The 11868-nt window shown below is 46.3% G+C and overlaps 1 protein-coding gene across 1 annotated transcript in view; it reads left to right on the forward strand.

Moving 5' to 3' along the window:
* The window catches only part of dnah2 (dynein, axonemal, heavy chain 2), a 462789-nt gene extending 450952 nt beyond the window's left edge, over nt 1-11837 (forward strand). The window contains exons 83-88 of the mRNA XM_059975314.1: nt 4330-4481; nt 6114-6228; nt 10559-10735; nt 10903-10977; nt 11244-11394; nt 11508-11837. Coding sequence (XP_059831297.1) covers nt 4330-4481; nt 6114-6228; nt 10559-10735; nt 10903-10977; nt 11244-11394; nt 11508-11662 — 825 coding nt within the window. The 3' untranslated portion in view covers nt 11663-11837. The remainder of the gene's footprint in view (nt 1-4329; nt 4482-6113; nt 6229-10558; nt 10736-10902; nt 10978-11243; nt 11395-11507) is intronic.
* Nucleotides 11838-11868: the final 31 nt, after the last annotated feature.

Below are 11868 nucleotides of genomic sequence, written 5' to 3' on the forward strand. Positions count from 1 at the left end.
TGATTCAGAGGCAGGAATGACTGCTGAGTGTGCCGGGCTTTAGATGTTTCAAAAAGGACAGGGGGAAGGCAAAAGAGGTAGCGGAGTGTCACTGTTAATCAGGGATAGTATCATGGCTGCAGAAAAGGAGGAAGTCATAGAGGGATTGTTTACTGAGTCATTGTGGGTGGAAGTCAGAAACAGGAAAGGGGTAATAACTCCACTGGCTGTTTTTAATAGACCCCCCCCCCCCCAATAGTAACAGAGACATCGAGGAGCAGATAGGGAGCCACATTCTGGAACAGTGCAATAATAATAGGGTTATTGGGTTGGGTAATTTTAACCTTCCTAATATTGACTAGCATTTCCTTATCGCAGGGAGTTTAGATGGGATGGAATTTGTTAGGTGTGTTCAGGAAGGTTTCCTGATGTAATATGTAGAAAAGCCAACTAGAGGAGAGGCTGTAGTTGATCTGGTATTGGGAAATTAATCTGGTCAGGTGTCAGATCTCTTGGTGGAGGGCATTTTGGAGGTAGTGACCACAACTCGATCTCCTTTACCACAGCGCTGGAGAGGGATAGCAGCAGACAATTTTGGAAAATATTTAATTAGGGTAGGGGGAAATATGATGCTTTTAGGCAGGAACTTGAGATCATAAATTGGGAGCATATGTTCTCAGGGAAATGCATGGCAGAAATGTGGCAAATGTTCAGGGAACATTTGCATGGCTTTCTGCATAGGTATGTTCCATTGAGGCAGGGAAAGGATGGGAGGATAAAAGAACCATGGTGCACAAAGGATGTAGAAAATCGAGTTAAGAAGAAAAAAAAAGTTTATGAAAGATTCAAGAAAGTAGGTAATATTAGAGCTCTAGAAAATTACAAGGCTGCCAGGAAGGAGCTCAAGAATGAAATTAGGAGAGCTAGAAGGGGCCATGCAAAGGCCTTGATGAGCAGGATTAAGAAAAACCCCAAGGCATTCTGTAAGTATGTGAAGAGCAAGAGGATGACCTGTGCGAGAATAGGACCAATCAGGAGAGAAGTGGAAACGTGCATGGAGCCGAAGGAGGTAGCGGAAGTACTTAATGAATACTTTACTTCAGTATTCACCAGTGAAAAGAACCTTGGCAATTGTGGGGATGACCTACAGTGCACTAAAATGCTTGAGTGTATAGGCATTAAGAAAGAGGATGTGTTGGAGCTTTTGAAAGGTAGGAAGTTAGGTAAGTCACCAGGACTGGATGAGATATACTCCAGGCTACTGGCGAAGTTCTTTGCATTATCAATATGGACAGGAGAAGTACCAGAGGATTGGAAGGTTGCAAATGCTGTTCCCTCGTTCAAGAAAAGGAGTAGAGATAACCCAGGAAATTATAGACCAGTGAGTCTTACTTCATGGTGGGCAAGTTGTTGGAGATCTTGAGAGGCAGGATTTATGAGCATTTGGAGAAATATAATTAGGGATAGTCAGCATGGTTTTGTCAAGGGCAGGTCATGCCTTACGAACCTAATTAATTCTTTGAGGATGTAACAAAACACATTGATGAAGGTAGAGCCCTGGATGTAGTGTATATGGATTTCAGTAAGGCATTTGATAAAGTCCCCCATGCAAGGCTCATTCAGAAAGTAATGAGGCATGGGATCCAAGGAGACCTTGCCTTTTGGATCCAGAATAGGCTTGATCACAGAAGGCAAAGAGTGGTTGTGGATGATTTGTATTCTGCATGGAGGTCAGTGACCAGTGGTGTTTCACAGAGAACTGTTCTTGGACCCTTTCTCTTTGTGATTTTATAAATGACCTGGATGAAGAAGTAGAAGGGTGATATAGTAAGTTTGCTGATGACACAAAAGTTGGGGGTGTTGTGGATAGTCTGGAGGGTTGTCAGAGTTTGCAGCGTGTCATCGATCAGATGCAGAACTGGGCTGAGAAGTGGCAGATGGAGTTCAACCCAGATAAGTGTGGTGGTTCATTTCAGTAGGTCAAATTTGAAGATAGAATATAATATTAATGGTAAGACTCTTGGCAGTGCGGAGGATCAGAGAGAACCAGGTTGACAGTGTTGTTCAGAAGGTGTTATGGTGTGCTGGCCTTCTTCAACTGTGGGATTGAGTTCAAGAGCCGTGAGGTAATGTTACAGCTATACAAGACCTTGGTCAGACCCCACTTGGAGTACTGTGCTCAGTTCTGGTCACTTCACTTCAGAAAAGAATGTGGATACTATAGAGAGAGTGCAGAGGAGAGTTACAAGGATGTTGTCTGGATTGGAGAGTGTCCTTTATGAGAATAGGTTGAGTGAATTTGGCCTTTTCTCCTTGGAGCAATGGAGAATGAGAGATGACCTGATAGAGATGTATAAGATGATGAGAGGCATTGATCGTATGGATAGCCAGAGGCTTTTTCCTAGGGCTGAAATGGCTAACATGAGGTGGCATAGCTTTAAGATGCTTGGACGTCAGAGGCAAGTTTTTCACACAGAGAGTGGTGGCTGTGTGGTCACTGCCAGTGACAGTAGTAGAGGGAGATACAATAGAACCATAGAACATTACAGCACAGAAACAGGCCTTTTGGCCCTTCTTGGCTGTGCCAAACCATTTTTCTGCCCAGTCCCACTGACATGCACCTGGACCATATCCCTCCATACACCTCTCAACCATGTACCTGTCCAAATTTTTCTTAAATGTTAAAAGTGAACCCGCATTTACCACTTCATCTGGCAGCTCATTCCACACTCTCACCACTCTCTGTGTGAAGAAGCCCCCCCCCCCCATGCTCCCTTTAAACTTTTCCCCCTTCACCCTTAACCCATGTCCTCTGGTTTTTTTCTCCCCTAACCTCAGTGGAAAAAACCTGTTTGCATTCACTCTATCTATACCCATTATAATTTTATATACCTCTATCAAATCACCCCTCATTCTCCTACGCTCCAGGGAATAAAGTCCTAACCTATTCAACCTTTCTTTGTAACTCAGTTTCTCAAGTCCCAGCAACGTCCTCGTAAACCTTCTCTGCACTCTTTCAAACCTATTAATATCCTTCCTGTAATTTGGTGACCAAAACTGCACACAATACTCCAAATTTGGCCTCACCAATGTCTTATACAACCGCACCATTACACTCCAACTCTTCTACTCAATACTTTGATTAATAAAGGCCAATGTACCAAAAGCTCTCTTTACTACCCTATCTACCTGTGATGCCACTTTTATGGAATTTTGTATCTGTATTCCCAGATCCCTCTGTTCTACTGCACTCCTCAGTGCCCTACCATTTACCTTGTATGTTCTACCTTGGTTTTTCCTTCCAAAGTGCAATACCTCACACTTGTTTGTATTAAACTCCATCTGCCATTTTTCAGCCCATTTTTCCAGCTGGTCCAAATCCCTCTGCAAGTTTTGAAAAAGTTTGAATAGAGTCTTTTAAAAGACTCTTAGATACATGCAGATTTAAAAAAAAAATAGAGGGCTAAGCAGTAGGGAATTCCTAGACAGTTTCTCAAGCAGGTTACATGGCTGGCACAACATTGTGGGCTGAAGGGCCTGTACTGTGCTGTAGATTTCTATATTTTCAGTGTTTTGGTCAAGTACTTCATTTGCTGAGAAAGTAGCAGGTTCAGGGGGAATGTTATTTCACTAAGCGAGGAGATAGTTCCTCCTCAGGCTCTGGGCAGAGGTGACATGAGCCCAGGTGTAATTTTGCCTTGCACAAGTGATGCTACCTATCTCAGCTGATGTAGCCACAGTCTGCAGTGCCCACTGTGCTGCACTGATAGTGATGAGCAGCCGGAGAGGCTCCCTGACAGCAGCAGCCCTTCACTTTACTTCCTTTCTTCTCAGTGCAGAAGGTTTAGATGGGGTACAAATAGTGTCCATTATTCTGACACAATATGTAGACAGGACAATTAGAAAGACCATACTGGATCAGAATCAAAATCAGGTTTAATATCACTGGAATATGTTGTAAATTTGTTATAATATATAAATATAAATAAGTAAATATCATGAGTCGTGCAAAAAGAGAGCTAAATAAAATCTGGTACTAGACAATGAACCAGATAGGATGTTAGATCTTTGGTGGGAGAACTTTTCGGAGACGGTGACCACAACTCCCTGACCTTTACCATAGACTTAGACAGGGATAAGAGCAAACTACAAGTATTTCACTGAGGGAGGAGGATATTATGTTGTTGTTAGCCAGGAACTTGGGAGCATAAATTGGGAATGGATATTCTCAGAGAAATGCACAATGGAAATGTGGGTGTTGTTTGGGGAACACTTGCTTTGAGACTGACACACGTAATTGTATGTTTCCATTTGACAAATAAAGCTAACCTATCTTGATGTGTCCGGCAGGTCCTTGAGCTGTCAGGTGACGTGTTGCAGAAGACCCCAGGAGACCTGGACTATGAAGGAACAAGGGCGATGATTCAGGAGGACAGCTCCCCACTGAATGTAGTGTTGCTGCAGGAGATTCAGCGTTACAACCTTCTCCTTAACATCATCCGGTCAGAGCACAGCGCAGTCTGTTTCTGCCTCACTTGTACTGTCTCCCTTCAGGTCCTCCACAGCTTGTCATTTGCCAGCAATTGTTGTCAGAGTTATAATGTAATGTTCACTGAGGAAAGCTCTTCAAACAGTTACAGTATAAATCATCTGTTGTGTTAGCATAGAAATCACCGGCAGGATCCCACTACACTGCCCCAGAGTCAGACACAGAGTGAAGCTCCCTCCACACCGTCCCATCACACACTCCCGGGGTCAGACACAGAGTGAATCTCCCCCCACACCGTCCCATCACACACTCCCGGGGTCAGACACAGAGTGAATCTCCCTTCACACCGTCCCAGCATACACTCCCGGGGTCAGACACAGAGTGAATCTCCCTCCACACTGTCCCATCACACACTCCCGGGGTCAGACACAGAGTGAATCTCCCTCCACACTGTCCCATCACACACTCCCAGGGTCAGACACCGAGTGAATCTCCCTCTACACCGTCCCATCACACACTCCCAGGGTCAGACGGAGTGAAGCTCCCTCCACACTGTCCCATCACACACTCCCGGGGTCAGACACAGAGTGAATCTCCCTCCACACTGTCCCATCACACACTCCCAGGGTCAGACACCGAGTGAAGCTCCCTCCACACCGTCCCATCACACACTCCCGGGGTCAGAGAGAGTGACCCTCCCTCCACAACGTCCCATCACACACTCCCGGGGTCAGACACAGAGTGAATCTCCCTCCACACTGTCCCATCACACACTCCCGGGGTCAGACACAGAGTGAAACTCCCTCCACACTGTCCCATCACACACTCCCAAGGTCAGACACATAGTGAATCTCCCTCCACACCATCCCATCACACACTCCCGGGGTCAGACGGAGTGAATCTCCCTCCACACTGTCCCATCACACACTCCCGGGGTCAGACACAGAGTGAAACTCCCTCCACACTGTCCCATCACACACTCCCAAGGTCAGACACATAGTGAATCTCCCTCCACACCATCCCATCACACACTCCCAGGGTCATACACAGAGTGAATCTCCCTCCACACTGTCCCATCACACACTCCCGGGGTCAGATGGAGTGAAGCTCCCTCCACACCGTCCCATCACACACTCCCGGGGTCAGACGGAGTGAAGCTCCCTCTACACTCTTACATCACATACTCTCGATGTCAGACACAGAGTGAATCTCCCTCCACACCGTCCCATCACACACTCCCAGAGTCAGACACAGAGTGAATCTCCCTCCACACTGTCCCATCAAACACTCCCGGGGTCAGACACAAAGTGAATCTCCCTCCACACTGTTCCATCACACACTCCCGGGGTCAGACGGAGTGAAGCTCCCTCTACACTCTCACATCACATACTCTCGATGTCAGACACAGAGTGAAAAAAAGGTGCGTAACCCTTGGACTGAATCGCTGTGTGCTGACTTGACAGTCCTGTCTAACCTGGTAGATTTCATGAGAGTTCCAGCCATCCCCATACTCGATATTCTCAGGTGTAAGTGCACTGGAGGTTCTCATTGACCTCAGTCTGGGCTGGCAAACATTTCTCTGTTCCCTCTCTCGTTGCCTCACTCTGGCATTTGCCATGAACTTGACCCCTTCATGTCTCCACAGGGTATCACTAACTGAGTTGAAGATGGCAATTCAAGGGCTGGTGGTCATGTCTACTGATCTGGAGGAGATATTTAATAGTATCCATGATGCCCATGTGCCATCCTTGTGGGAGCTGGTAAGAGGGGCATGGAGAAGGTAGTCTTTCCCTTGAGAGAGCCATGGTCTCTAGTGGCACCCTGCCCACAGTGGTGGGGAGGGTATCCACCACCTCAGCTCTTGCAGACACTTCTCCCCAGGTCAGCATTCTTTTGCCACCACTTCTGCCAATCAGGGTGTGTCAGAGCCAGATAAGTCACCCTCTGAGGCAGGGGGGAGCTGTTTGGTTACAAGAGGAGGTGGTAGAGGCTGGGTCTGTTCTCTCTGGAATGCCAGAAGCTGGGGGTGGGGGTTGTTGGAACTTTGCAGGTTTACAGAATTAAGAGGGGTAGAGAGTAGGAAACATTCCCTGTATTGGAAGTACCTAAAGTGAAGGGGCATTGGCCTAAGGTGAGTGGATCTGAGGTTTTGGAATCTGGAACACATGGTATGAGTGGGTGATGGAGAGAGGCTCTCCAACACTTAAGTATTGGGGCTAGTACTTGAATCACCAAGGATGAGAAGGTATGGACCAAGTGCTGGGAATAGGATTGACATGGTGAGAACTGACACGGTGGGCCAAAGAGCCTATTTCTTGCTATTGACTCCATGAAGTGTTTGCAGACTGAGTGTGAGGGGATTGCCCCAGGCTGGCATAACGTTACTGCAACAGGTGGATTCATATACTGACTGTGTCCCCAGGTGCTTCTTGGGAACCTCGAGGAGATGAGCTTTGACTTGGATCAGCAGAGGCACAAAATAGGTCTACTGTTCAGTAATTAGGATGGGTGACCAATAACTAGGGCTAGTAGTGATTGGGATAGGAGGTGATTGAGATAGGTATCTCAATCTCAGTAGCAATAGGTTGAGATAGGTTTTAAAAAGTGCAATAAGGGAGGCAGAGAATGGCGGAACAGAGACAACTGTGGGTAGGTTTGGTGTGGGAAAGACTCTGAAGGAAGGATCATGGAGCAGCAGGTTTCAGATGTGGAGGGGTGAGTCTAAGTTCACCAAACATTGCAATGAGAATCTAGAGTGTGGATTTTAACCAGGATCCATTGTAAATCAATGAGATACGCACAAGGCAATTGGTGACGGGGTTTGGAAGAAGATGAAACAAAGGAAAATGAAGTGACAAGAGAGATACAGGAGGAACTCAGTGGATCGAATAGTGTCTGTAGAGAAATGGAAGGGATCGTTGGTTTTCAGGTAGAAATCCTACATCAGGGCTGAGTTCTGATGCAGGGTATTGATGTGAAATGTCAACAAGTCCTCTCTCCGGATGCTGCTGGACCTACTGGGTTTCTCCAGCAGATTGTGTGTTGCTTCAAATTCCAGTGTTTGCAGTCTCCTGTGTCTCCAAAGGTCACTGAAGGTATGATTAGAAATAAGGATGCGCTTGAGGAATGGGCATTCGGTCTGAGATTCAGAGAGAATGTAGGAGGGCAAAATGAAGACATGAAATGATCTTGGCAAGTAAGGGTTGGAGAGGATCCCCAAGCATTAGAAGCAGGAAGGGGGACACAGGATAGAGTCGGTCCTCTCAGGAATGAAAAGAGAAAGCTGAATGTGGGGCCAGGTAAGGGAGCAGTATCCTTAATTCCCCATTCACCAGGAAGCAGAGAATGTTGGATGGAGAGTTAAGGAAGGGGTTTGCTGATATCTTGGGGCAAAGAGTAACTGTTAGCTGTATTGGCACACATTAAAGGAGATAAATCCTCAAGGACACTATGGAACTCTAATGGAGACATCTGTATCTTCTGCAGCCAGATAGTAACCAGACTGGAGGATAGCTAACATTGTTAATTTAAGGCAGTAGGTATAACAGAATGAACTACAGACATGTGAGCTTAACATTAATAGTTGGGAATTTATTTGAAAAAAAAATCCTAAGGGACAGGATTGATGTTCACTTAGAAGGCCAGGTTTGATTAATATAAGTCAGCATGGTTTTGTGCAGGGAAATTCTGTCTCTCATATCTAAGGATTCTGAGAAGGTAACTAATAAAGTAGAATTGTCCATGAATTTTAGAAAGCTTTTTGACGAAGTTCCATATTGTAGGCCATCCAGAAGGTTAGGGCTCATGGTATTGAAGGTATGCTGGTAAACTAAATCCAAAATTTCCTTGGTGATAGAAGGCAGGTGGTAATGGCAGAGAAGCATTTGTCTGCCTGGAGGTTTATCCAGTGGTGTGCCACAGGGATCAGTGCTGGAACCATCATTGTTCATTAACTATGTAAATGACTTGGATGAAAGGATGAGAATACAGACAGGCTGATGAATAAGTTTACTGAGGCCAAAAGTTGGTGGAGCAATAGATAGCAAAGAAGATTCAAGATTGTTTAAAGTCATTTCCAGTACATAAGTGTAAAGGAAAATGAAGTAATTGTTACTCTAGGTCAGAAAATAAAAACATAAATTACATAAGATAGCTTACAGTATATACACATGCATAGATTGAGTGGATGTCTATTAAGTAAAGCTAGGCACAGGAGTGTCTGTACGTAAGCTGACTCTGACAGGAAATATAGTTGCAGTTGGGGGTGTGGAGAGATGGGTTAGTGGGTCGACATGTTGATCAACCTTACTGCTGGGAAAAGTAACTGTTTTTAAGTCTTGTGGTCCTGGTGTGGATGCTACATAGCCTCCTCCCTGATGGGAGTGACATAAGCAATCCAAGAGCAGGGTGGATGGAACCTTCATGATGTTACGGGCCTTTCCCAACACCTTTCTGTATATATGTCCTTGATGACAGGTCTGTGATGCATTGAGCAGTTTTCACTACCCATTGTCCAAACATCCTGTCCACTGTTGTGCAGCTTCTGCACCTTGCAGTGATGCAGCATATTGTGAGACTTTAACACAGAAACAGGCACTTCAGCCCATTTAATCCATGCCAAATTGTTACTCTGCTTAGTCCCATCGGCCCACACTTGGAGCATAGCTCTTTAGGGGAGAAAATTTAAAGGAGATTAAGTATTTCCACACAGAGGGTACTAGGTGTATAGGATGAGCTTGCAGAAGCAGGTACAACTACAGTGTTTAAAAAATATTGGATAGGAAAAGCAGAGAGGAATACTGGCTCAATTACGACAAGTGGGATTAGTGTAGAGACGTGTCAGGGTGGAACGAAGGGCCTGTTTAACCACAGGCATGAAACTGAAGGTTTGAAGGTGAGACTTTCTGCCTCTTCCTGCCTTTTAACATCCCCCAACATTGTGTTCTGTTCTGGTCACCTCATTACAGGAAAGATTTAGAGGCTTTAGGGAGGGTGCAGAGGAGATTTTCCAGGATGCTGCCTGCATTAGAAGGATCGGTTGAATAAGTTAGGGCTTTCCTCTTTGGAGTGAAAGGGGATGAGCGGTAACTTGATAGAGGAAATGCCTTTAAGATCATTAGAGGAATGTATAGGGACAATGTCAAAGGTAGGTTTTACACAGAGAGTGGTAGGTAGAGGCAGAAACATTAGGGACATTTTAGAGACTCTTAAACAGGCACATGGATGATAGCATAATGGAGGACTATGTAGGAGGGAAGGGTTAGATGATTGTGGAGTCAGTTAAAGAAATGAGAGGGTTGACTTATTTTCTAAATGGAGAGAAAATTAAAAAGAACTGAGATACAAAGGGACTTGGGAGTCCTTGTGCAGGATTCCCTAAAGGTTAATTTGCTGGTTGAGTCTGTGGTGAGGAAGCCATGCAATGTCAGCATTCCTTTACAGAGGATTAGAATATACAAGCAAGGGTGCAATGTTGAGACTTTATAAAACACTAGTGTGGCCACATCTGGAGGATTGTGAGCAAGTTTTGACCCCTTATCTTAGAAAGGAGATGCTGCAACTGGAGAGAGTTCAAAGGTTCACAAAAATGATTCCAGGATTGAATGGCTTGTCATTTGATGGCTCTGGAATTCAGAAGAATTAGGAGTGACCTCTTTGAAATCTATTGAATGGTGCAAGGCCTTGATGTGGAGAGGATGTTTCCTATGGTAGGAGAGTCTAAAACCAGAGGACACAGCCTCAGAATAGAGGGGCTGAGATGGGGAGGAATTTCTTTGGTTAGAGAGTGGTGAGTCTGTCGAATCATTTGCCACAGGCAGCTGCAGAGGCCGTCTTTATGTATAGTTAAGAGAGAGGTTGATAGATGCTTGACTGGTCATGGTATGAAGGGGTACGGGGAGAAGGCAGGAGGTTGGGGCAGAGAGGAAAATTGGTTCAGCTATGTGGAAATTGTGGAGCAGACGTGATGGGCCAGTAGACTAATTCTGCTCCTATATCTTGTGGTTTATAATGTCCACACAACATTGTGGGCCGAAGGGCCTGTACTGTTCAATGTTCTACGACTTCCTAATGTGCCTGCCTTTGCGACAGGCGTACCCATCCATGAAGCCACTGGGAGCCTGGACTCGTGACCTGGGGCACAGGGTGGAGCAGTTTGCCAAGTGGGCTGAATCGACACACCCACCTGTCATCTTCTGGATCTCAGGCTTCACCTTCCCCACGGGGTTTCTCACCGCCGTGCTGCAGCTCTCCGCTCGCAAGAACATGGTAAGCACAGAGTGACTGCCCTCAAGGAGGGCATTCCCAGGGCAGAAGTGTGGGTGGTCAGGAAGAATGGTGGGAGCAGGTTCAGCAGAGATGGCTGGAGGGAATTGGGGCACAGAGTTGTACTGGTGTTAGGCTGATGGCTCCAGTGATCACTTTGTATCCCCCAGATCTCTGTTGACTCGCTCTCCTGGGAGTTCATTGTTGCTGTGGTCGATGACAACAACTTGCTGGAATCCCCTAAGGTAGGTCCAAACCCTCAAAGGACTTTCCTCAAACACGTCACACAGAAACTCTCTGAGATCCCAGAATCTGAGTGATTGGTGGCCGGGGGGAGGATCAGGTGAACCTGTACGTCACCAACCCATAATTTGGACCTAACTGCAGTGAAAAGGAACAGTGGGTGGGGCACTGAACGGTTACCACACACAAGGGAAGAACACTTAGGGCTGACAACTACAGTGCTCCCCCTAGACCAACATTGACCATTTCCTCTGCTCCCTACCCGCAGGAAGGAGTGTTCGTCAGGGGGTTGTACCTGGAAGGGGCAGGCTGGGACAAGCGCAACGCCTGCCTGGTGGAGGCCGAACCGATGCAGCTGGTGTGTCCCATCCCCACCATCCACTTCAAACCCGTGGAGAACAGGAAGAAGTCCTCCCGAGGTGAGAGGGAGAGGGTGAAGGGGAGGAGGGAGGAGGAAGGACCAAGCACATCTCTCTCTTCCCCCCATGCCACATGGATGGTGGTGACAAGCTGCCCCTGTGTTGTGTTGCAGGTACCTACCTCTGCCCCTGTTACTATTACTCTCAGCGAGCAGGCAGCAGCCGACATCCCTCCTTTGTGATAGGCATCGAGCTGAAGACCGGAGAGAAGCTTCCTGATCATTGGATCAAACGGGGCACCGCTCTCCTCATGAGCCTCGACTATTAGATCCCCTTCTCCTCAGCTTTAAGCCCCTAGTCACTACGCAACGCCCACCCACACCATGCACAGAACAGAATCATCAGGGTTGGAACACAATGGAGATGGAAGTTGTTCTCTGTCACTACCACTGGACCAGAACTGTCTATTTACTAACATGAAAATAAATGTTTTTAAACATTGATGAGGTATACTCTCTTTTGACTGATAGCGTT

The sequence above is a fragment of the Hypanus sabinus genome, chromosome 7, assembly GCF_030144855.1.
Source record: "Hypanus sabinus isolate sHypSab1 chromosome 7, sHypSab1.hap1, whole genome shotgun sequence".
NCBI lineage: Eukaryota > Metazoa > Chordata > Chondrichthyes > Myliobatiformes > Dasyatidae > Hypanus > Hypanus sabinus.